The sequence below is a fragment of the Anoplopoma fimbria genome, chromosome 4 (assembly GCF_027596085.1).
Source record: "Anoplopoma fimbria isolate UVic2021 breed Golden Eagle Sablefish chromosome 4, Afim_UVic_2022, whole genome shotgun sequence".
NCBI classification, from domain to species: Eukaryota; Metazoa; Chordata; class Actinopteri; order Perciformes; family Anoplopomatidae; genus Anoplopoma; species Anoplopoma fimbria.
Genome location: NC_072452.1, coordinates 20,300,747 through 20,328,449, shown reverse-complemented (window position 1 = coordinate 20,328,449; position 27,703 = coordinate 20,300,747). Strand labels below are relative to the sequence as shown.

The 27,703-nt window shown below is 38.9% G+C and overlaps 1 protein-coding gene across 1 annotated transcript in view; it reads left to right on the top strand.

Annotated features, from left to right (window-relative positions):
• Window positions 1-16,793: 16,793 nt before the first annotated feature.
• Window positions 16,794-27,703, top strand: part of fam13b (family with sequence similarity 13 member B) — a 49,547-nt gene continuing 38,637 nt past the window's right edge. The window contains 4 exon segments of the mRNA XM_054597205.1: window positions 16,794-16,959; window positions 22,019-22,231; window positions 23,874-24,051; window positions 24,323-24,467. Coding sequence (XP_054453180.1) covers window positions 16,794-16,959; window positions 22,019-22,231; window positions 23,874-24,051; window positions 24,323-24,467 — 702 coding nt within the window.

Genomic DNA, 27,703 nt, shown 5'->3' with positions numbered 1-27,703 from the left:
GACATAAAAAGGTAATGAAGGAGAATTTGGTGAGACAATCTTTACATTTTGCTGTAGATATCAGTAAGAAGCACATAATCCTTATCATTCTTGTAATTTGCCGTATAATTGACATTGTTTGTGCTATATATTGTACCAAACAAAGGCCTGAGAAGCAGAAGGCTTCAGCTTGAGGCAGATTGAGAAATCCGTTTGCTGAGCGGCTGGTTGGGTTGAAGTAATCTGGTTTAAGGGCATTGCTCTAACTGTACAGCATCTGCTGAATGTGTCAGGCAAAAAAGAGTGATTGCTTAGTGATGGAAGTCACATGACTGGAAACACAGGATGACAAACTGTTATAGCCTATATCTATAACCTTCACCGCCATTTCCTTCCATGGTGGGTGGACTTTTGCATTAGTGTGATTGGAAATTTCCGAGACCAAAATATCTCTTTACACATTTGTCTTTATGTATTACGTCACAAATTCCCAATCACAGGGTACCGGAGCTAAAACTGATTACCAATTATTTTTTTTACAAACTGTATATATTTTTTGGATTCAATTCATCAACGTTTTAGTGTAAACATAAGTGTTTTTTTTTTTTTACCAAATTGTCATTGAATAATGACTGTTCCATTCATTAAAGGACTTGGCAATACCCTAACTGAGCGATAGACCGAAGCAGTGTCTAAAGATTTCATTTTCTGGTTCTGTTTTTAAAAAAATCACTCATTGATTCAGCTCTACTTAAGTCCTACTTTATAGAATTACAAACTCCAAGAAAAAAACAGAAGCCAAATTTGGGCAAATCAGTCTATCAGTGAGACAGATCTCACCGTCTAGATACCGAGTGATCCATGCTCACCTTGTTAGGTAGACCGGTGCTCTGAAAATACTTGAGCTAATAGATTAATTTGACCTTTACCTCAGAGTTGAGCTTTCCTGGCTTGGACTTGGCAGTATAGAGCTGCTTGGCTTGGGTTGAAGAGTAAAGTCTGTTTTCTGGCAGCAGACCTGATGATCAAAAGCAGCCAACGCTGCTCTGGAGCCGTTTAGGTAGCTTTAGTCCCCGGGGCTCCTATCCTAAAAGTCAGTGATTCGAGTCATCAGTTGAGAAGACCTCTGGTGGACTTGCACTTTGTCAGTCGAATTACTGCACTTTCTTTTTTCCACTGTACACAGAACAATAAAGGGGCAACAGCGTGGCAGGTAGGAAGCTTCACTAAACCAAGTCTTTAATATTACATAACTTAAAATCACGAGCACATGGCAAACTAATTTACCATAAACGCCCCCAACCCTGGAGTCAATGCGTTGGTTAGAAGAGCAAATTCTAAAAATCCTCATTTGTGGAGTGTCCCTGGTTAGACATAGTCATTGCTTACCTAGCTAAACTGCAATTAAGTAGTGGCTTTCTTGGTGCAATGCTAAATCGGTGATTTCTGGCTTTTTAGTAGAACCGTATTTTATTAGCAGAGCACTACACGTTGATATATTTGAGGCAAATTATCCAGGGTATATGTTACAGATCACATGTCATGGTTTTATCTGCAGCAAGCTTTAAATATTCTGTCTCTCTGGAGTGAGTAATGACACTTGATGATTAAGATGTTGAAAAGGCTTTTTTGCAGAAACGTAGAAATCCAAATAATCAGCTTTGTGGCTGAGCATGATGATAATTGCACATTACAGCCATGTCTTCTGGAGGATATTTTTCTGACATCAATGTATTATCAAATTAACACAATATGATTCATCTCAAAGTCTTCAAATGAGAATATTGGATTATTTCCCAGCCCTAGTATATTTACTTTGCTTTACACTTGCAAACCTGCAACATTTGAATTTCCCAAAACTCTTTGCACATATATTTTTGTGTATTTTGCTCCCAGTTTTTTTTAATCCTGTAGTGAGTGAGAGAAGGAATCTAACTAGGGCATCCTCAACAGAGTAATGAACTCTGCTGTGTTTTTCTCACATGACCCTGACTCCGATATCTTCTCGAGCTTTGACAGTTTAGGGTGCATGTGGAAAATAAGCTTTTAAATCTTGGCCACAGAGCAGCGATTGAGCAGCAGATCAGCTTATTGATCTCTTGCTCGTTGCTCTGTCCTTGTTTTGTAGAAACACAGCACCGCCTCCCTGCATTGGCCGAAACAAATGCTTATGAACTTAGTCATAAAAATCAGGTACATTTCTATTAAACAAGCATTAAAAAAAAAAACTGAAAGCGAAAATATTTAAACGTGCAAAACATTGTTTAAAATAAGCCAACAACAAATCTATAACCCGTTACTTCCTGCATGCTGTGAATGACGATCCTTCAAACTGCACTGTCAGTCTGCTTGGACACGGTTTGCAGTTTCTTCTGTCTGCTCATTTTTCAGCGTACTCTCACAGCTGGTGTTTTGATCTATTGTTTACACACAGCCACAGATGGAAATGACAAGACTAGTACTATCCTGTGTACGCTGTTTGTTCTGCATTAATTGAGTCTCATTCAATCCCTAGTATAATAGAGCAAAAACTGTTTATTCAACGATATTTAACAACCGGCTCGGGATTTCCTCATCGATTCTTCGTACTCTCACTTGCTCGTTGCACCGTCACGGCTTTCATAGAGCTGTCAGGCATGTACTGAATGTAAAGACAACAGATGGAGAGAAGGATAGTTTTGTAATGCAGCAGATGCAGAAGCATACTGGCTGGTATTTCTTTAGTGAGCATTGGTCTGGAAATTTCCATCAGTGTGAGACGGAGCAAAGGGTGATCTAGATCAATACTAAATCAATAAAGCTCAATGTCATTGTCTCGGATGAGGCTGGGTGTAGTGACTCTGGTTCAGCTCTGCTAAGGCTGTGGATTGTGATTCTGTGTTGTAAATCACAGTGAACACACTTTGCACACATTTTTATTGCCGAGGAGAAATCAGAACGGAAAAACCGTCATTGGTGTGACGTTCTCCTGACGGAAACATCACAGAGCCAGTAAGAAATGGAAACACTTGTTTTGAATATATCCAGCTAAATCTGCATCTGCTACAGAACAAATGCACTGGCGTTTTGTTTTTTTATGAATACATTCACGCTTGTATTAGCTCAATGTTGTGGGCAGTGCTGGAAATCAATGTGAACGATTACTTTATGGTCGGATTGGTTCATGTTGGATTTTTATATGTTGCTTGCGTCGATGTGATGACGCACTTTGGTTTGATTTGTGTTCAATTCGCAGAAGTATCCGATTCATTTTCCATTAACTGTTTCTCCATCAATTTTACAGAAAATATATTAAAACAGTAAATGTCCGTGCTGCACTCTCGAATAAGATATGACATAAAGGATGTAAATGATACAGTGTTTTTTTTTATTGATTTCACCTTTCCATAATTTATGCACCGATAATGCATTTAACACATTCAGTGTGATCGCTCACAGTTCTGTTGCAACAGAAGGGTGGAACAAAACTTAATTGAATATAGCTGCTATTTATAGTATTTATAGTCAGGCCCAATCTGTTTGGATTCATTTTCATTTGTCGCAGGTTTATTGTTTGGAACCCATAAACTCATCAGCTGCAACCAAAAGGTCGAGGCTGAAAAATAACCCTCCGTATATAATGCATACTTTAAATTCCTTATGTTTAAGATGTTTCATTGTGCTGCACATCAACATTGTTAATGAAATACAACAGGTTAGATTACCTAAAGACTGAACACTATTAAGAGCTCTTAATACGAAAGCATTTTATAAGGGGTTTATGTAAGAAGTAATCTCAAGCTTTTCTTTTGGTTTTCGTCTCAATAAGTCAATAAAAACACACAAACACTCAAAGAAGAACCTGTATGACTCTTCACCCAGATGGCAAGCAAGCAAACTTCATGCAAATGTCCCGAACAAAATGCTCCGCTCCCACAGTTTCCAACACAGAGCTGCACTTGTTTCCACTGTAGGCGTTCAAGCTTTTTGCAGTGTCACGGCCCCTTCAGGCCGGCAAAGAATGGATCTTATTTTACTCGCTATGGAGCACTTGAAGAGCATGTCAGGATTTATATATGAAACGTAGCAGAGAGTGACACAAAACTATGATAACCTGGAGTGTAGAGTGAAGCAGGCTGGAGACTCGTAGATCACCAGTTCAGGAAAAACCTCCTCTTCCTCCAGAAAATGCTATTAAGCAAGGCACCTAACCCTGGCATTGGAAGTGCACGGTGCAAATAATTGCTCGCTGCAGAAGACTGTGTTTGCACCGGGGTGAGACTACACGGCATACATAGGAAGTGTGATATTGCTGATTAGAGCGTAGGCATCTTTTTTCTTTTTTTTTTTAGATGAAAACAGCGTATGTTCAAAAATATACAGACTCACATGCAAACGAATTGGACAGAACTAATGATTACTTTCATTATCAATGAGTCTGCGGGGGTGTTGTCTTGATAAATTAGTTTAGTGTTTGGTCTAAAAGATATCAGAAAACACTGAGAAATGCACATCACAGGTTTACAACTGATACATTTGAATCTTTGCATTGCATTTATTGTTTGAACACCTGTCCGAAAGCCAAACGTATTCAATTTACTGTCATAGAAAAGAAAGAGAATCAGCATATCTTCACCTTTTGAGAACATGGAAATCGAAAAAGTTTGACATTTGTGTATGACAAATGCCTTCGCTAATTATTAAATCATCATTAACATTATTTAAATGATGATTTTTCTGTAAATCAACGAAAAAACTTCACCTCTACATCAAATATGGAAGCGTAGATTGTACATGGATCAAGTTTTAGCTCTGTTCATCCCCTCTTAACAGGCATATTCATCAGATCCTCAGGCTTCAAGGCAAGTCCAGTTGAAGACATTTCAAACAGTCCATTAACCATTAAATACTAGGGTATAAAAATAAGTCTCTGAAAGGGGATCATTATTTTTTTGCCTGACGTTCGCTACATCTTCAAAATAAATACCGGGTAGATTCTGCTAGTTTGTGTCGGGAGTCAGAGATAACAAGGCCTGAAAAAGCCCCCGTCCCCCGAAGACATGTGCTTATTAATTTATCACTGACAGGGCTTCCTGGGAGGAGCAGCTAAACTAGGCTAGGACAGCGAGCTGCAGCTACCGATTCAAGGGCAAACACTGGCTTTACTGCCTCTCTTTTATTTCCCCCCGCTCTGCCTCTCTTTACCTTACTTACTCCCCCCCCCCCCCCGTTATATCCTTTCTCCCCGCTGCTTTCTATCCTCTAATCTTCTCTTTCTGATGCTCTTTTATTCTCTTTTATACTGCCTCTCCTCCTTTTTTCTTTTTTCTTTCATCCATCTCCATCCACACCCCCCCCCCAGCCTGGTTTGACTTGCTGGCATCTGCCTGTAAAACACATAACCATGATTTGAACTGTATGCAAATGCTGACCCACTATATCCTCCAAAGCCTGGAGGGTATCAAAAGTAAAACTTTCATGTTTTGCACTCAAATTTAATAGTTGGTAGCTTGATTCCTTGTACTGACTCCTGACCTCAAATTGCATAAGCAATACTACTTATGCCTGAATATTACTTAAATGATAAAGTTGTAAGTAGCTGTGTAACTGTAATTACATGTTTTTTCTCAAATCGCTGTATTTAATCCCCTTTATTTGACCATTTTAATGTTAATAAATTAGACATCATCCTTCTCATACAGTTGTGATGCTGCTGATGGAGAGTAGCATTGCATGGTAAGTAAACTGAGCATACTAGATGGGAAGTGTAAAAGCAGCAGCAAAAACAACATTTGTTTTTCAAATGTGTAGCTCGCTGTTTTTGTTGAGACGCATGTTTGCATAAATATGTTTAAGGTCAAAAAGTTGCATTAGTGAAAACTTCCGGAAGTTTAAAAATATCTGCATGTGCACAACCTCTCCTATGTCTAACTAAACTGACAGACATGCAGATAGACAGGTAGATAATATCAGATTAAGAGACATGTTATATTATGTAAATTAATTAGAAGACATTATTGAATTCAGACTCATGCCACGTCAGAATATTCAAACTACCGTTGTCTTGCACCTGCCAACTGGGTTTCCATGGTTCTGACTACACCGGATTATTCAGAATTTAATATAGTATAGCTCATTTGGGTTTAAAGCTGCCTTTCATTTTTCAATTACATTTTTTTTTTTGATTGGTTAGCATATTACATAGATAATACCTGTAGCTTTCCTTGTATCATGTTTTTTCCAAAGCAAATATTACGTAGAAGAAAAGAATACAAGTCAGGACCCTTAAAAATGGCATAAAAGTGCTTTTTGGAGAAACTGGATATGTGGGGAGCCGTACAGCAAGTGCTTAAGTGCATGAATAATGCTGATGTCTGAATGCTGACCTGCACATTTTTTTGCAGATTAATATACATTTAACATGCATATCAAAGATGTGATTAAGAGCCACACGACACGGTCACATTTATGGTTGCAAAAACAGATAAAGTGATACAGGAAATGATGTTATGAGTAGTAAAGTAGGTCATAATGCTACATGTAAAGGTAACATACTGTTGTTATTATTGACCACTATCTTAAAAGAGCAACTTAAACGTACTTTCATGATGTGATAATTGTTTATTTGCTCTCTGCCACAAGTTAAACAGGAGGACTCAGTGCTGAATACTAAAAATGTGCACAAGCAGGTTTTATGTGACCGTAAGGGCTTGTCAGGTGTGTTTGTTTGTGTGAAGGGAGTTTAGTTTCCTCTGGTATTTAATCACTTTTAACCACTTTCTTTCATTTGTAAACATTTTATTTTTTGAATCCCTATTTATGAGTTTTTTGTACACAGTAGACTGATATAAATGTGAGCTGTTGGTGCTGCTTTCAAAACTTTAGCCAATCAGATCACCATTGAACACTAACTTCATATTAAGCAGATTATAAATAGACTTCCTGTTACTCAGTGCCTTGCAGTTAAGCAGTTACACTTCCTGTATCATTACCATGCAGGACACATAATGAGAAGTACATATGAGCGAACGAGAAAGTTTTATGTTAAGATTAACTATTTTGTACACGTTATCACTGTCGCTCATAGAATGGCATTGAAAGTGCTCCACATTTCAATGAAATATACCATTATCAGCACGAATATAAGATGATCTTCCTTTTTCAAACACAAACAGAAGACCTTTTGAAGACACAACACACAAATCCTGTTGGGAAAGTTTACCTGAGATACTTTTAATTCAAGGAGAATAACGTTATTGTTCTTGTAGCTTTCTTTTCCTCTCGTAAAAAAGAAACACAAAATTCTTCACATTTGTGTAGTTTGTCTCAGTCGCCTTGTTAGCAGTCAAAATAATAATAATAATTAAGCCTTTATTAGTCCCACAATGGGGAAATTATTTCTCTGCATTTAACCCATCCCGGAGCAGCAGTGGGCTGCAATGAAGCGCCCGGGGAGCAACTTGGGGTTAGGTGTCTTGCTCAAGGACACCTCGGCATGTTGCCGGTAGAGGGGTTTAAACCACCAACCTTGTGGTTATGGGACAAGCGCTCTACCTCATGTGCCACAGCTGCCCCAAAAATGTTAAAATGTTATGTCTTCAGCAATTAGCATTTTTCTGACTGTGTTTTCCTTTGATATTTGTAATTCTTGGTTGCTCGACAGATGAAATGATTCAGTCCACATTCCGTTTCTGCAGTCAGGAGGCTCTTTTTATATATAAATGTATATTTATTACTTTCTTTGGACACAGTGTCACCTGTTGTTTTCATTCCATTTAAAACAAAGCAGATAATACTCCCAGTCATGTGCTTTTTGATTGATTGAAGAGATTCATACCTGTTTCTCCATCTAGTCATGCAGGTAAAATCGCTCACACCCCTACACGCTGTGTTTGTTTTTTTTAAGGTGTGTACTGGTTTGTATGTGGCAGGTCATACCAGAGAGTACAAGGAAGTATTGTGTTGTGTCAGGGTCACAAGATGATCGTATGAATATTGGACCCAATTACCCAACAGTGTCGACAAATACAGAAATACCAGAGTTTGGTTCTCTCCCTGATTGTTTAGTGGAGAATCAGGACAGAGATTAGAGGTCAGTGGGTTCCTTTCTGTTGCTCAGATGCAGCTCGTGTTAAAATTAAAGTAAACACACTTTGACTAACTAGTCGAGAGCCGGCGGCATCTTCTGGGTCTGAAAAGTGAAGCCAACGAGGAAGTGCCCGAAACTTGCATTTTATCTGATGGCCATCCGGGGGAAGTCAGATTGTATGAAAATCTATTAATCTACTTCTCCTATAATTTATTACCTCAGTATAATATGTAAGCATGAGTTTATGGTCTCAATCGCTAGTTTCAAGTCTCCTTTAATACATCATGATGTTCATTGATGGAAATGATGGTCCCATTTAGAGTAAAATAGACCATAAAGCAGAGTACCGTATTTTCCGCACTATAAGGCGCACTTAAAAGCCTTTAATTTTCTCAAAAACCGACAGTGCGCCTTATAATCCGGAGCGCTTTATATATGGATTAATTCTGGTTGTGCTGACTGACCTCGAAGCGATTTTGTGTGGTACACGGCGCTCTGTCAAAATGTTTTAGTAGACTTAGTAAACTACAAAGCCGCACCGCTTGCAGCATCACGGCCACCGTAGTCAGGAGCGTCGCGGAGTAATACATACTTCACCATAATATTACAGTGTGTGTGTATAAGGTTCACCATAATATTACAGTGTGTGTGTATAAGGACCCCAAAATGGCTCCTGTCAAGAGACACGCTTACGACGCGGACTTCAAACTCAAGGCTGTCAGTCACGCAGGAGAACATGGGAATAGAGCAGCTGCGAGAGAATTCAACATTAATGAATCAATGGTACGGAAGTGGAGGAAGTTTGACTGACTGACTGTTTTGTTTCGCTTAATGCGCCTTATAGTCCGGTGCGCCTTATATATGAAAAAAGATCGAAAATAGACCATTCATTGACAGTGCGCCTTATAATCCAGTGCGCCCTATAGTGCGGAAAATACGGTATGCTTTAGGGCGGGTCTACCTTGTGATTGACAGGTCGCTACCACGGCATTGTCTAGTCTGGGAGTTGTCCTTGTTTTCTTTTCAGAAGTTTAATTCTTTTATAATGTGTTTTTTAGTGCATGAAAGTGAATTGTAATCTTCTTGGTTGCCTAACAAAAATGTAATCAGTGTTTGGTTGTACTTAGCTCCACCCTCTAGTGTCACACCTGGTTTTAAAAAACCAAGATGGCGACGGACAAGTATCCGAATCCAAGGCTTCAAAATCAAAGTCATAGTGACTACGTCCACTTCTTACATACAGTCTGTTCGTGTGCAAATAATATTTTCTCTTCTCATTTTCAGTTTTAATTACAGCTTATTGTGCAATTTATGCATTTTTGAAACTTAGGTTCTTTTGTTTTACTCCTCGGGGGATTTGTAGTCCTTGACGCTAAAATCTGATCGAATTTAACATCTGAAGAGGATTCCTGCTGTTCAACCCTTCTCCCTGTCTCTTTCCTCTTCCCTGATTTTCTTGACCTTGACAGCGTGGCCAGTGATGATAAACTATGCAGAGTTTGAACTGCTTTGATCTTTTTTTATTTTGGGGCGATTTCACAACATGATGAAAGTTGGAGGACATTTGCTGATTTATTTATTACCTCTTGTGAATATTTAATCTTATTTTTCTGGTGGTGCACTTTGTTTCGATGGCACTCGGGCTATTTGGCAGATCACAGATGAATCATAACGGGGTTTTTGTTTTCGTATGTGATGCATATAAAATTACCATTTTGGAATATGAATGTACTTCTCCAAGTGTTGGTGCGGAGGTTTTGCTTACTTCTGCAAGGTTTATTTCAAAAACTGATATTAAACTTATCAGGAAAGAGATCTTTCAGGTGAACTTTATTATTATTCAGGACATCAGGATATGCTTTTTGTTGATACTTATGTTGCACTTCTTTCGGGAAATGTTATCACGTCTTCTCTAAATATATGTTTTGTCTACTCGTTCTGTTGCTGTGTGTTTCATATTGTGTTCATATCACTCATTGTTTAAAATGACTGATGCAATAGTCAGGTTAAATGTCTCCGTGTGTCTAAAGCAAACTTCACAGGGTCAAACAGTATTGCAGGTATTGAACCTGTGACCTTTCTTCTAAAGGACATTTGTTTTCGTGGCTGTCCCCCCCGCTGAGCGCTTCATCTCTGAATGTGTCCTGGAGCTGCTTTTAGAAAAAACTGAAATCTGATACACAGTAGTCCTATTTTAATAGTCGGCTAATAGACACCACTTTGGCAAAACACTTATTGAAAACGTTCTGTGATGCAAGATCAAGAATCAAGGTACAGATTTAAAAATAAAATAAAAAGGGCTGGTTCCATACAAGACTTTGTGTTCCCTTTCCTCCTTTACAGGAGAGAGAAAGAAAGCTTTAAGTAACTTTAAGAGTTAGTTGAGTTACTGACATTGTTTGTTAAGTACAGGGGTAAAGGCAGAGTAAAACCAGAAAGTATTAAAAAAAAAAAAAAAAATCATTTTAAGCAGCAGTATGCACTTTAAGCAGATTACTATAAAGCACATGTGCATTTCAGTGGTCTCTGTTAAACTTTGGAATTCTCTGCAGAATTATTTTATTAATATAATTCTGTTTAAGAAAATGTATTAAAAGAAAAAGGTGCCATTGAGACAAAAAAAAGCTTTGATTAGTAGATCCATGACTTTGAATGCTTATCAAATTTCAAAAATACTATGTGGATAGATTTAACAACTCTGGAAAGTTTGAGTTATCATGTGAATATTAATGTAGTTGAGATGATTGCTATGCGAACAGTAGAATCAAACGTTTCACATTGAGTCTCCCCTTGTATGCTTTTCTCTGTTTCGTGGTCATGTGATCCGTCGGCCGTTTTCCCCTCCTGGTCCTTAAGTTTTATCTTTCTCACTTACTTTTTCTTTCGCTCTCTTAGTGCACCGCTTCAACTTTCTCTGTTTCCCTTCTAACAATGTGCCTCATTGTTGAGCAGCAGGCCGTCAAGCATGATATCTGGGATTAAGACGCACAGTCAGACAGAAAGGAACACAGACAGAGCTTTTCTAGACTGTTCCATTACTCAACAAATCCTCACTACAGAGACCTTTTTAGGGTCAGTTTTCATGGCAGACAAGGCGATGGTTTGGGAACATCGAGTTCCCTAATCTCCGAGTGTCATTGTCCTCATCCATCTGAGCCTGGCAGTAACAGGACCACCCTCGCTTAAAAGGTGTACGCACCATGGTACTGTGCTTTTAAGGCCCCCAAATTGTTAGCCGTAATAATCATTGCACTATTTTTAAACAGTATGTAGTTGTAATGGTTTTTATAACCGTTCAGATTCAACATAATCTGATTTGTGGTACCATTTTTTGTTTTTTATAGTTAGGGCCCTGACCCAATGAAAGGATTTCAGCTCCAAAAGTAGGATTTTCTCTAGCTTTTAAAGAGGCTTAGGACCTAGCAGTGCCAGTTCAGTTGGCTTTTGAAAGAACAGTGACTGAATAATGCCTTTTGAAGACTCTTTATGTGCAAACATGTAAGACTCCTGAAAACCCCATTTAATAACCTTACGTAATAAGGAAACCTGAAAATGAAGTTCACCACTTCAGCCAGCAACAAGTATAAAAAATGAGGTTATATACTCTTTCTTTATTCTTCAGAGTTCAGTAAGAAGCCATAACAATCACAACACACAGATTTACAGTATATGTCCCTAAAAGGGCAACATGGCATAAGAGAGAAAAATGAATTTCAGAGGTGGAAAAGGTAAAACAAAAACACCCATATCAGTGGGAGGTTGAGTTTAAAATTCTGCTCAGGTTTAGTTGAGTTCATATCGATCATTTAGTTCTAGTTAACTGACTAGTGGAGGTAGAAGTGAGTTTCAGACATTGTTTGCTAGCCGTGAATCATTCCGAATAGAGGTTGCGTTAGCTTTGACTCGGGTTAAGTGAAAGCTTCCTTCATGTTGGCAGAACAGTCAATCTTCCAAGCTCTGTCATATTGGTTGTGTGCAAGTGAGTCATCCAAATTTATAGGTCAATCTATGAAAGTGGCCAGTTTGTAGCAGGTGCAAGTGAAAAGTGAAGCTTACTCTATTGGTTTTGGTTCGGCCGAAAAAGGAGGAGAAGGAAAAAGGTTGAGGACCATTTAAGGCAGCTCCTGATTCTTCACCTCTGTGCTGCCTGTTCTGCAGAATAGTTAAAGAAACAATATCTTCATTTTCGTTATTTGTTTCTGTGCAGCTCAATAGCTTCTGAGGTGTCAAACCCATATAGAGCCATCTGTTACAGAAATGCATGGGTTTATAAGTCACCTTGTACTTCTGCTTGGAATTATATGTAATGTATTACATAAAGAGCCTTAGATAAACAGCACACGTATGGTGTTCATCAAAAAATAACCTTTTTAGAGAGTATTTGGAACAGAGTCACAGCTGCCACTGAGCTGAATACCAAAAAAACATGGAATCCACTAAAAGCTGTAACTCTGAATAATTGCTGTCCCACCAAAGGCAGAAATAAAATGCAGTGTACTTAAAAGGTCATGACAAGGATTTAGGTTGTACATTAACCAAAAATGTTGAAAGTTAATTTTAGTATCAGAAATGAATCATTTTATTACTGAATAAAAATGTTGGAATGAATGAAAGGTAAATGATTTATGATTTTTGGCTCCTTGTTTTTTCTCCCTTGTATCCAAAATAGTTAGAATAGCCTAAGCCTTGTATCCTAAATCTTTGGAGCATTGCACAGACTGCAGTTTTCAAAAAGTACAGCTTTCATACCATGGCACAGGATTTTATTTCGACAAGTTAGTTGCCAAAACTCTCAAAATTGCTTGTTGTTGGCGATCATTTCTTCCTGATATATTTGCTAATTGAACCATTTTGCAACAATAGCTGCTTCTAACAGGTTAGAGTAAATCCTTTATCCTTTGAAAAGCTATTAGCTGGTTTTGGCGAGAGAGACGGACACCAGGAGAGAGAGAAATAGACAAACAGGGAAAGTTAAAGAGTGTTTCATAACTCTGTATTTTTACTTAATGACAATCGCTTTTCCCGCACATCTCTACTTCTCTACTGCGCTTTACGTAGAGGTGATGCCGACCGCCTTAGGAGGTTGGTTGTGCAGCATAGCGATGAATGGAAGGAAAGGAAAAGGAGTAGTAACAGGACAGAGTGTATTCTAGCAGAAAAGCAAGAATAAAAGAGTTGTTCCAGAAGGAAACTTGGCACAAATCAAGTCTCAACCAAGTGAATGTGTGCATATTAAATCAACTTGGTGATTTGAGAATTTGTGTGGCAGAGATGAGCAACATGGCTAAGAAATGTGATTCTCAAAAGAATTATTCTAATTAAATACACTCTTTCAGGCAAACAAGCTCATATAACTGAAATGAACACTTATACAATGTTTAAGACAAAGTAAACATTTTAAAGTTAGACAACTGTAAGCAGGGTTAGATCGCATTTCAAGGAATTGGATTGAACCCAGTATCGAAACTAAATCCTTTGGAGTCCCTTCTCAAACCTCCCTATTTTAAACATTAAAAAAAACTAATGAAGATTGGAATTGACATTAATGTAACAAAAACCACTAGTTCATGATTCTCAGGTAGTTTGACCTTGCATTTATTGATTCATTTATTTTTGTTGACCCTATTTTTTAGCTTTCAAAAATGTAGTTAAAAGTCAAGAACTAAACCAAAAATGATTTTGTATCTCCAGTAAATGTGTTTTTCCTTCTCCCTCACTCCCTCACATTTCCCTGCCTTCTCCATCTCTTGAATGTGTCAGTGTCTTGCTGACTCCATCGCTCCACAGCACTCTCAAAAACAGAACTGTGTTTTTCACATTTTACCACACGGCCATACTCTCATAAAGACCAGCTTAGTCGACACAGACAGTTTATCTCTTCATGCACACATCAAAATTCATTCCCCCGTTCATCCCATCTAGCATATACTCTTAACACAGACACACTCATTAAGTACACACATTCACATGTATAGCAACTTTCAAGGTGCTAAATTCAAAATTCAGATCATCAATATAGCAGAGTGTGTAGTGCATCTTATGTGGTTTTGGATGCAGCCCCTTTGTGTGCATCACTGGCTAGCTAATTGCCGCCACTGTGCTCACGTGGCAGCTACCGCCGATAACGCTTTCCGGCGACACTGTTAGCTCTGTCAGCAATCTTTCTCACTGTTAGCTGCGAGCCGCTGACTCAGCCGTAGCCATGTTGTGAGCCGTGTGGAGGCCATTACCTGAGACATGAATAGGCTCTGAAATTAAAATGCAGCACCTTTTTAAGACATACATTCGTACACACACAACCACACACTTGCCTGCAGCGAGTGCCAGCTTTTTAACAGGTACACAGCGAACGTACCCAGATTCAAAGTGACAGTTTGCTCACATTCACTTGGGGCATGTACGGACATGCAACACACACACACACACACACACACACACACACACACACACACACACACACACACACACACACACACACACACACACACACACACACGCGCAGGGCTTTCGAGCCTAACCGGTGTCGGTTTAATTATTTTATTCAGTCCTCGCGTCCAGCAGACTCTTGGACAACGTAACATCACAAGCCTCGAGGTAGGAAGATGAGATTAAAGAAGAAGAAGGAGAGAAGGGAAATAGGAAGGAGAGAGAAGAAGGATAAGAAAGAATGGAAGGGGAAAGGGCATTTACAATGGAGAAAAAGACCGGAGGAGCACAGCAAACAAAAACAGGAGACATTTACCAAAATCTCTAAATGAGAAGAAAAGAGGACCTCAGCTTTTTAATTAACCTGGCATGATTTTTCCTCAACCAAAAACAGGTTTTAATTGGTTTGATTTTGATACAAATATTAGTGTGTAGTCTGGCATTTATGAAAGTGATGTGTGTCCTAGTCAGGCTGTTTTATTAGTTTTAGTCTTTGATGTCTTAGCTTTTTTTTTTTTCTTTGTGCAATCTTTTGCCCTCATTTTGTGTTGCATTGGTCATCTGCGTCCAAATTTGGGAAAAGGGTATTTCCCATGTAGTTAAGTAGGCATATGTTAATTATTAAATAATAGCATTAAGCAGCAAATGCTGTGTTGATTTTCTTTTGGACAAACTCTTTCTTTGTCTGTTTAAACAAACTGTCTATTCTGTAGTCCATGTAGTAATTAACTGTACGCACCTTATTTTGCAGTGAGTGTCTTTGATTGCAGCAACCATTTTCTAAATCTCATTGTGAGTAATGTGAATTAAAAAGTTAAGTTTGTATCGTTGCTCTGTGCAAAGCTATTTATGACATGACTGATTATGACTAATCAGGCTAAACTTATTGAAAATACAGGCCTTTATTTTTTGGCTTTCAATACTTTTTGTTTCTTTCTCAAACTGAATTAATATGAAGAATTATACGAATCTGCACCAGAGTTTGATAAGAACCAGAATCATTTGACAGACTCATCAAGTGATAAGATCACAGTGATTGTTTTTTATCAGAAACAGCTGTTGTTGTTGTTGTTGTTGTTGTTGTTGTTGTTGTTGCTGCTGCTGCAAGTGTAATGTGCATCTCTTCTTATGCACCATACCATATTTTCTAGCAAACACTTGACCTCAGTTGTTGAGAGCAGCACATATAGAAGCTATAGATATGTTACAGCTTGAAACACTGTTGCATTATATTCCAATAGAATATAGCTTAACATGTTTGTAAAAATGCCAGGAATTGTTACTTAACAGATTCCTTCTTTCTCTGTCTCCACCCTTTCCTTTCTGTCTTTTCATTCGGCTATTATCTCCTTTTTCTTTTGTTCCTGCCCCCTCTTCCTTATCCCTCTCTCTCTCTCTCTCTCTCTCTCTCTCTCTCTTCTCTCTCTCTCTCTCTGACTTTCCTCAGTGTAGATAGAAGGGAATCCTGCAAGAGGGATTAGCGGTCCGTCAATGAGGAACTACCGGCTCATCTTCTGCCACAACCTGAAGCAGCCATAGATGGTTCGGTGGTTCACTGGCTAAGGGAGGAGAATATAGGACACACTTTCACTGCTACACGGTGAGTTCACACACACACACCCACACACACATGCAGGACCACATCACTTCAAAACAATGAATGGATAAGACAAACATAGGCACAGTTTGTATTCTATAGTTCTCGCTTTTAATACTTTTCATGTAGAGACTGTGTAAATATCTAAAAAAAAAAACATTTTGTTATAATGCAACATGTTTAACAACTGAATGTCACTTATTAATAGAACATAACAACATGGTGATGATCCTCCTCTCCTGATGAGTAGACTGGACTCCATCTGCCACTGTTTGCATTCAGATTACTCACCAAGTCCAGCTTTGAACAAAAAATGATTGTTGCACATTCTTGCTTGCTTTGCATTGATTTCCATCCCATTGTCTGACTCAGGCATTCACTGCATCGCCTTTGCATGGTAACTAGGGACTCACGATGGCAAATACTGTAGGGAATTTAATTATAGTAATGACCTTCAAATGATGATTATGGAACAAACAAAGTGTAAAAACAACTGACTTTCAGCCACATGGAATTGTGTTTATGTAATTTAAAACCTCCTCTGGGGGAGTAAATAGTTGTAAGAAGTTGAGACAATGATGTTAGTGTGTCTATGACTAAAGATTAAAAGTGATGCTTTTAAAACAATTTTCTCTAATCTCCTTCCTTCCTTTCCATTTCTTCCCCCCCCCCTCTAAAGACGTGAGGTCTTGGCGGGGCTGTGGTGAGGAGGAGGAAGCGGCCATGAGGAAGAGCGTGTCTCCGTTGCCAGGCAACGAGGGCGGGAGCTCAGCCAGCACCACGCGTGTTTTTGGCGTTCCTTTGGAGGATGTGACACGCACGCACACAATCAGTGGCCACGAGGTTCCTGCACTGGTGAAAAACATCGTCGACTACATCGAAGAGCACGGTGAGTGATACGCACACACACACACACACACACACACACACACACACACACACACACACACACACACACACACACACACACACACACACACACACACACACACAGAGAGAAATGAAGTGATGCCCTATATGTTACTTCCTAAATATAACCAAAGCCAAAAATATGGAATGAAAGCAAACAGTTCCCGCAAAGTTATTGAATGAAACACCACTTTCATTTTCTTATGATCATGCTTAACTAGGCATATTTTATGAAATTGCTTCTTGGCCATGAAAATGATCAAAGTGGCTACACTCTGAATAAAATTGTTTTTTAATTTTAGATTATGAAATAGAGGCAGAGTGATTCGACAAAAATCTTCAAAGTCCCATACCTCACTCTGTTGTGATATAGTTGCTCATATAAAGAGAGGATATTCTGCAGGCCTAAGCAGCAGAATGTTCTCTTCAGATCATTAACATTTCAATGTTCTTGTATTGCACTTTATTAATATGCACCTACAATCCCCTCCAGGTATTATGAGCTCACATTGTCTTGTAATTGCCTTCAATTTAATTCACGGTATTATAATAACATTGGATTATTTTTGAATCATCACAGCTTTTGTTGGGTGCAAAAATATGTAACTTTTGAGTGAAGAAATTTGACACTTTGTCTCATTCAAACAAAATGCGGAACTATTCTTTTAGTACCTTAAACTTTATTTAATTAGTCGCATACAATTTGTAGACAGCTCATCTATTGAAATACGGCCTCTGCATTTAACCCATTCTCTGTATCAGGAGCCGTTTGAGGTTCAGTGTCACGCTAAACGGAAATTTGTCATGAGGACAAGAGGGGGGATGGAACCGCCCAACATTGTTATTAAAGCACCAAATGCTTTATCACCATGAGCAACAGCGGCTCTTTTAACCCGTGTCCAGTAGAGTAAAACAGGTCTTTGCACCTTCGTGGAGTTCAGGAGAATCATAGTGACATTTCACATGATTTAAGATTGAAATGGGAGAGCAGAATCAAGACGAATACCAGTTTAAGCCCACTTGAATGCCACCATTTGTGTCTCACTTATCACTTCTACGTGCAGACTTCTGAGTGCTCAGTTACATCTGATTACCTTCTTTAATGTTTCAGTATTTCAAGAACGCCCTGCTGCTGTTGACTGCCCTTGCATCACGATAAACCAAAATATGTCGTTAGTGGAGATCCAGTTTATGTGATAAGATGAACTCTGAATGCACCGGCAGACAGATCCACGGTCCACTTCCTTCATTATTATATAACAGGCCTCTCAACTGCAGCTCCGCTTGTGAAAACAGATGAGCTTCACAGTGAAGAGAGGAACCAACCAAAGTCTTGTCCCTGGGCCATTCTCACAATCCCCCCCTGGAACATTTCTCTTCAAGCCTCGCAGAGCAGGAACTTATGCCACTGTCTTTATAAGAGCAGGTTGGCAGTTCAGATATCTTGCTCTGAAGGATGAGAGGCTGAGTGAAAAAATAATAATAATAATAATCCAAGTTTTTTAACTAACAAGCCACAGACAGAATGTATCTGCATTCAGCTGGTGATGATGCTGGCTGCATAACACCAAGCCCTCGGCCACATACCTTCACAGTCAATCCTCTTTGTGCTAAGGATGCATTGTTGGTGTGAACCGTGGAGAAATAGAGAAACTGAGTCATTTAGATTTGTTTAACTTGTTTCCCTGAATCTCATCATATCTGGTCCGTGCAAAATCGCCTATGCATGTAGAGATTCATTTGTAGAATCAATTTATTTTGTGTCTCACAGTAGAAGCCATTCTATTGCTGCAAAAATGCTAACCATAAGTTAAAGGAAATGCTGAAGTAATTAAATGATTCGCAATTTAAAAAAAAAAAAAAAAAAAAAAAAAGGAAGTTTCCTATGAATAAATATGGAATTATTGTTGAGATTTAAAGATTACAAGACAAGCAAACGGAAAAAATCCAATACATACTGAATATGTATCTACATATCATATATAAAGTATTAGAAAGGCTGTTGGATAAGTGTTTTAATTAGGCCTGGAGGTTGTGAAACCAGTACATCAAGAAAGAATGTCAAACACAACTCTGCAGTGAGAAGTTAAACAATAGAAAACTTTTCCTTTTCTAATTTCTTCCTTGTAAAACATGTCCAGCTAGTGGGTACGTTTTTTTTTCCTTCTCACTGTTGGAATGAATCTTCAACTCAATTCCCCTCAAGTGACCAGTGAAGCCGTTTGGCGGTTTAGGTGACCGGGGCCCGCTCAACCATATGAGGTTATGTAATAAGACTTTAATCCTCCCGGACCTCTGCTGGCCCATTAATTAGGGTGATGCTGCCAGTCCAGAAGTTATTCAGCCAGTGAAGAGCCCTTCATCTCCCCTGTTTGATTTGTGTGTGATGTCTGAGATTTTAAGAAGGAGCAGCATGTTGAAAATATGAAGTAAGAAAGGAATCTGATGTAAGACCGAGATTGGAAATGGAAAGCACTTGAAGGTGTGTCGGACCAAAGCCGCGGCATCTGTGAAAGATTAAATCGCTAATACAATTTGAACAAGGGCTAAGTGCTCTGGTAGATATTTCACAGGGTTAAATATGGCTGATCAATGTTTCAATTATATCATTAACCCACAATATGGACATTTTGATGTGAAAAAAAGGTATTGAATTTGTTTCATTTCTTTGCTTTGATTGTGGACCCAATCACTGAATGCTGCTCTACATGTAGGCTATTGTGTGGAGTTGTAAAATGAAATATGTCCCTCAGGACATTTTGTTGGCTGGAGGTCTTAACAGATTGAAAACCAGCGTGTGAACAGATATATCAGGAGGAATCACCAAGAAACGTTTCCTTATCTGCAAGCCACAACATTAACACTCAAACATCTTGAAGCGTTGCCTTTTGTGTTTAAACCTCCCTGGGTTCTTTGTGTGGGACTTTAGCATATGGCTTTAGAATTTTGATGTTGTAATATGGCAAAAGTGATGTCTTTTCCTGCTTCTTAAGTCTGCATTACAGGCTGTTCTATTATTTGCCTTTACCCACTTAGTCATTATATCCACATTACTGAAACGTATTTACAATATGACAAATATTACTCTGAACCCAACAGTGAGTACCGGTTTTGAAATGAATCACTGTAGGCCTTTTATAGGGACAAAAATACACATTTTAGTTGCAGTGCTATTTATCAATCTTAACTGTTTTGGTGTGAGTTGCCTAGTTTGGGGGATATCGGCCGTAGAGATGTCCGTCCTCTCTTGAACACAATGGGACTATACGGAGCTCGGCTTGTTGCGCTCAAATCACAAAAAAATAAAAAATACATTTGAAAAACTCAGCAGCAATTTCTATTTCCAGAAATCATGACCTGGTTCCTCAATATAACAGTTTCATGTAGGAGCAATGGTTGAACGAAAAATGGTTTAGAGGAGAGGAAGTATGCAGACAAAATCTCTCTTTTTCATCCTAGAGCAAAACCATGAATTCCTCCGAGGATAGTCTGTCCGAAAGTGTGCTTCCTTATATTTTTGCAAAGCCCTGGAGTTTTGCCTTTAGACATGTTCAGACAACTCTACATACAAACTCGGTTGTGTGAAGCACACTGAGCTCCTTTAGGCTCCATTGGTCAACCGTTCTCTTCTGGAACCAATGGGAAGATTTACCCAAACGGGTTGATCAGCATTCTCCTTTCACACCCATTGTTTTTACCTCACACTGCAGTAGATTTCCTCCATTGTTACATTAAGCATGCGTCAGGAATAAACAAAGCCAAGAATAGCAACAAGTTCATTTAAATTTGTGCAAATCCGAGCAGTAGTTGTTATAGTAGCCACCAGCAGTAGTTGTTGTAAGTTCACAAAACAGCATTGCAGGAGATTCATTTGACCTCACAGGACACAATATGAACATTACATTATGCAAGATTAACAGAAACCTTATTGTGTAAAAGAGGAAAAACATGATGATGTAAATCATGTGTCATCAAACTGGCTCAAGCCCTGACGGGACTTTTTGATGCAATTGGTATGTCCTTTTAATCACAAACACTGATCTTATCACACAGAGTATTCATAACAGTCAGTGTGGACATGCCAATATTTTTTTTTCATGCTGATAGGGGAGAAGTTCACTTAAACAAAAGCACCTGTATGCACACAGACACACAGATCCCTGTACTTCAGTTAGCTGGGTATCAAATTCAAGTTTGCATTTCTAGACCAAATAAGTTACTGTTTATTCTTTGGAGCCTTTAGTTTTCTGTTACATCAACACATCAGCAAGTTATGTATTTTAGAGTCCAGGTGGTTTTTCATTAGGTCCAAAGCTCAGAAATACCACATGACGACACTGTATTTCCCAGGTATTTCCATTCAGCTAGTTACTGGTTGTTGTTTTCACTAGAACTAGTCAAAAGGAAAAGTCACTGCAGGACATAAATGATTGTTCTTGTTGGCACGTTTATGGACATGATGTTTATCAGATGAACAACATTTTTATAGGGATATATTTACTTTTATCCTGCTGAATTATTTAATGATATTCATGCTCACATTGTACACTGATATTACATATCTCATCCTTAATTAACATCCCCCACCCTGGTTTTACTTTGATCGCCCTATGGCAGCAGATTACTTGTAATAAACTTGTGTCATTTTTTTTACTTTACAAGCTGACAACAAGACTATTCGTTTTTAGAAGCGAGACTTTGTCTTTTGGGAAGAAAACACAGGTTCCATCAGGCCATCAGGTTGTCTGAAGGACTTGCATCTGCAGTTGACATCCTTCAGTGGGTCTGACCGACAGAAATAGACATAGAACAGACATTCCCATTGAAATCAACGTAGCAGGATTGTCAGAGCGGAGGCCATTTCTTCATAGCTGTTATTCTAGTATTTCACTGCTTGTCTGTCCTGACTTGTGCACAAGGTTAGGTGGACGATGGCTCAATAATAAAACAAAGAAAATGTTAAGGTCCAAAAAAATGATGTAATGAGTATGTCTTTAACCTAAGTAATTAATGCCGTGTCATGTGTTGTGTGTCGCCAGGTCTTCTGGACCTGGAGGGGCTCTTCCTTGTAAACGGCAACGCAGAGCGTGTGGATTGGCTGCGGCAGCGGTACGACAGTGGTGAGGAGGTGGAGCTAGAGAAGGAGGCGGACCTGGCCTCAGCGGTCAGTCTGCTCCGACTCTTCCTGCAGGAGCTTCCTGAGCCGGTCATCCCAACGGCCATACAGGGACACATTCTACAGCTACATCAAGGTGTGTGAAAAAGACTGCTTCTTTCACTTATCAGGCCATTTCTCCACCCACTCAGTCACCCCACCCTCTTTCTCTTTTTTTTATCCACTTTAAACCAACAACTGATCTTTTTTCAGGGGCTCTAATTTGAGGTTAGTTAATAAAGTGCTTTTGATTGTTGCAAAAGCACTTTTCTTTCTAACCTCTTGAACTTTTTCTGACATACCGGTCTGTCAAAAGCACTGCTTAGTGCCTAAGCTGACCTAATACCAAGGCACAAAAAGGGATGCAACTATAAATGCAAGACACACACTATTGTCTCCCAAGTAGATTTTGCGTTTACAATGAGGCCATGCAGACTGTAGTTATCTGAGCTGTGAGCACACAGTGCAATGTTAAGTAATGAAGTAGAAACTGGCAAAAGCTGATCCTCTTACAACACTAGGAGGTAAGAAGTACTGTAAGTACATTAATGGTGTGTCTTGATGATGCACATATGTACATGTAAAACGATTTCATGACCAATAATGCATTCAATGTACATAAATGGGCATGTGAGTATTGTATGAAGATAGACGTCAGAAAATGTGAACCGACCCTCTAATAGCAAAGTTTGTATGGATATTTCCCTCTTATATTATATATCCTATTATTTGTTATTTTTACGAATAATTTTAAGGTTCATGACTTGAATAACATCCAGGTTTACTCATTATCCTCCATCTTTTATGATATTTAGCAAAGTCAGACCAATCAAGGCACCAAATTAAGAAGAGTATTGTCTACTTCCACATTTGCTCCGTATCTGTTTCTTTCCCTCCTCTTTGCCATGCCCTCTGTTTTTATCACAGATAATCTATTCTAATCCTAATGTAATGATAATGGTTGTTTCTGTGGCTTTCATGCAGATTACAGCAGTGGGGGAGTTTGCAGGGAATCGTCATGTCATGTCATTCATTCCTCATTCTTTTACATGCAATAATGGCATTACCACACCACTACATTTTCCTCATGCCTTCTCCGGTTTCACCTCATTTCACCTCTCGCAGAGGATTGCACATCAATCTTATCTGTGTCAGCATGTTTTCTTTAGTGAAGGATCTTAAGGTCAACCGTGCAGGAACACGAAGGACTTGATTACCCATTATTCACAACTTCAGTTATGAAAAGGAGCATTGTTGCAACATCTATTGCAGCATGTATCAATCATATAAATTATAATGGTGATGATAATTATAAACAGCCTTTTCCAGTAAAAGTAATCACAGTAAGTAAGATGTTCTGCCTGCAATGAAGCATATACAAATGTAAGCACTCGGGTGGCTGTGGCGTAATGGAGAGCAAGGTAGTTCTCCAATCAGAGGGTCGGTGGTTCGATACCCGGCTTCGGCCGTCGATGTGTCCTCGGGCAAGACACTTAACCCAAAGTTGCTCCTGAAGGCTTGCCATCGGTGTGGACTGGATGTTGCATGAATGTTAGTTAGAGTCTGATGGTGGCACCTTGCATGGTAGCCTGTCATCAGTGTGTGAATGGGTGAATGATATGTAATATACTACTGATTGTAAGTCGCTTTGGATAAAAGCGTCTGCTAAATGACTGTAATGTAATGTAATGTACTCACATGTAATCATCACCCGTATTGTTCTCTTTGACAACCTTCAGATTACAGCAATGAAGAAGATCTGTGTAGAAACTTGAAGTACCTGCTGCAGCAGCTTCCTCAGCTGAACTACGGCCTGCTGCGTTTCCTGTGCCGCTTCCTCGCCAGCGTGGCTTCACTTCAGCAGGAGAGCTGGAACATCGGGACGCTGGCCGCCGTCTTCGGACCAGACATCTTCCAGTAAGACGCCTGCATAGGGCTCTTTTATTAATCGTGCTTAAATAGTCACAATTATTGGGCCTTTGTAAAATAATGCGAGCTGTCAGATACTGTGAGCTAATGACAACCAAGTGCATGTTTTGCACACATTTAGACATACAGACAAACATTTACACAGAGGCACTTACACATGCATTTATTCAGTTTATTCAGTTATTGTAATTGTTTAACATCCCATGGGAAGCAGCGTACAACAAATACAACACACTCTTCTCTCGTCTTGTGTTTGCAGCTTGTCAACAGAAGGAGAAGACCTTCGGGACCAGGAGTCTGTCAGCAGAATCCTGGCAGAGCTGTTAGACAACCAAGAGGGCCTGTTTGACTCCGAGGAAGATGACGTCTCCACCACCAACGACTACAGCTCCATCAACGAACAGGTACCGCCCATCGCCTTTGTTTCTAAGCTCTTCATTTCTAAGCTCTTCATTTTCTCTAATCCATCACTCGGTTAATCTCTTGAATACTCGGTCAGAATCCACTTGTATATGTGGTAATATACAAAAAACTAAACATGGCACACTTGTCACATTTTATCTATGCTTATTAGTGATAGCTCTAAATGTGTCAATATGTGAATGGTGAAGAAGGTGTAAATGTAGTTTAAGCCGTCATGGAGAAACATTTGATGAGACATCATAGAGAGGATGTCCTTTTATTCATCTTATTCCTTCTTTTAGTTTTTGGTCTCAAGCCTACACGTCTCCCGTTCCTGCTGTACTTGTTTCCTGCCATAGATATATAAAGTATGTTTTATCTATTTTTGCTCAGCCCTCCCTCCACCCAAAATACTCTTTGTAATGATTATTTCCACCCTCCATAGTCAGTGTATAGACCTACTGTTTGCATGATTCATGCCTCGATACATTATTTTGCATTTTGCAAATAAGAACAATGTACAATAAATATTGCAATAGAGAACAAAGCAAAGACTAGACATTGTGGCAAGGCTCTTTCCATAAAACAAACGTTAATTAATACATTAATTCACTGCTGAAATACCCAAAGTTTTAATCCAATAACAAAACACATCAAACATCCTTTTTGTCGTCTCCTCTTGTTCTTTTTTTCTTCCTCTTTAACAGCACTGAGACAGCTGAATGTGGCATTTAGCTCTGCCAAGGTCTAGGGTGAAATTCTTTCTGGGTGAACACACAGAGAGAAACAGACAAACTGCTCTTTGAAAAGTGAACAACTAAAATGTTGGTATGCCGTCAAACTCAACAGCAAACTCGCGCTTGCTTTGAGGAGACGGACAAGGCTGTAATAACAGACTTACCGCTGTCATCGTAGCACACGTTGAATATTTGTGCCATTGCTTAATGTTTGTACAGCCCACATTAAGTGGATGACTTGTAATATTATATGACTCCAATGACCTAGTGTTTGCTAACATTGGAAAACATGACGTGAAATGTGATCAGTATGTTTTAATGTGAATTCATGGAAAAGTCAACATTGTTATGATCTGATACATACAGTTTCAGATGTTTATTAGTTTTTATTAGTTTATTTAATTAGCACAATTGAAAAATATAAAAACGTAACATAGATAAATAATATTACAGTGCAGGAAGAGGCAGAAAGCCCACTGGACTTATTTGAAGCCGCCGTCTATGTAATATAAAAAATTCACAATACTATAACGAATACAAAAAGAATAAACATATGGTATGAAATATTGTTGAAATGTGAGTTTGTATTGCTTGATTTATTTTATCGAGCTTTGATATTCTATATTGTACATACAGTATTATTGTTTATCAACTTACTGTGGTCCATTTGAATAATTCCAAGTAAAATGAGATACAAATCAACAAAATTAGTTGGCCGAAGTTTCTCATGCATGATATGCTGAAGAATCTTGGATAGAGGTTTTTAGTTTATCAATTATTTATAGCATTTGTTGGCTCCACTGGTACGTAATGGATGAAACACTCAAAATATTAAAGAGATAGCAAGAATTGACTCCAGAGATACTAGTAAGTCAATCTTGTGAGACCATGCTAATAAATAAGAAATTAATTTGGATAAAATGACTTCATCCTATCTAGAAACAAGAATCTCTTCTAGTGAAACAAACCACAGTGAGAATTATTAGTAAACTGCAGCAGTTCAGGTAGTACTTGTGTTGTATAGGCATGTGAGTAATCACTTCCTCTGGCTGTTGTGGTACAGTACATGGTATCACTGAACAGAAAGTTCTTCCATCAACAAAATACTTTCCAGAAGAATCTAGAAGAGCCCCACCCAAACACACACCCACACACACTGTCCTGCACACAGAGTGTTGAATAAACGCTGATGTGTCTTAAGTGTTCAGTGTCAACATCAGATTATGAATATGAGCGAGCTGAACTATACATACAACTCTGTGTCTTACATCTGCATCGAACACACAGAACGTGACTGGAAGACTAAACAAACTCAAAGGCATTTCCCCTGTTGCCCAGCAACACAGCGTGACTGCTGGGCCAGCAGCACAGAGAATAATATAGGTAACATTTCATTTTACAGAGGCCTGATTACATTGTGTTATTGTATGATAACATGCACACAAAGACAATAGTTAGCCTTTTATTGTTATCTGCTGCCGTTTAAGAGTACACTCTCAGCACAGCAGGGGCTCTGTAAAGATCTTATTTAAATGTTGTAGTTAAAGGCTACAAAAAACATTGTGATAGCAATTTTCAGTTACTCTCATCTGCTGGCTTTAGTTTCTTTCCATCTTCCTTCACTGATTGCCTCTTTTTTTATGTCTTTGTTGCAGTTTCTCTATTTGATTGTATTTGTAACTCAGGACTCTGCACTGTTGCAGAAAACTTATTTCCAATTCTGCTTGCCTTGTAATCTAGACTCCTTGGAGTCGTCATCCGTCATATCCTTCCATTGTTCGAGAAAAAAAACCAACTGGTTTGCAAGGGAAAGATAATTAGATTGAGATTATATCAACGGTAGAAAAATAAGAAGAAATGTCTTTCATGCAACTCTTTGAATTTTTTTTAATTTTACAAATTCAATTTCTTTATTTGTTTTGTTTTTATTGCATGGCGTTTCAGATGAATCAGAATAAAGAGTATAACATTACAAAAAAGACGGAATTGTGAGAAAGAGCAGAAGAACGAGCAGCAGGGACAGTGAGGAAGAAAAAAAGAATCTGTAAAGACAAATCATCTGTGCACTGATCCCTGTGTCTTATGTAACACAGAGGGCAAAAAAGTGGGAGGTTTAGAGAGGTAGAGGGAAGATGGGGGGGAGAAATAGCGAGAGTTCAGAGAGAGAAAAGGACGAAAGAAACTGAGGGAGGGCGAGAGAGATGGCGAGGGAGGGGAACGATGAGAAAAGAAGCTTGCGATGATGTAACCATGCAGCTCACACCTCCAGCCCCTGCATTCCACTGGGGATGGATCTCTGTGCGAACAAACACTCATGAAGGGGATTATATACAACACACACACACACACACACACACACACACACACACACACACACACACACACACACACACACACACACACACACACACACACACACACACACACACACACACCTGCTTTCACACAAGAGAAACACATGCTTCCAGACTAATCAGTTAGCTCAAAACACATCACAGAGG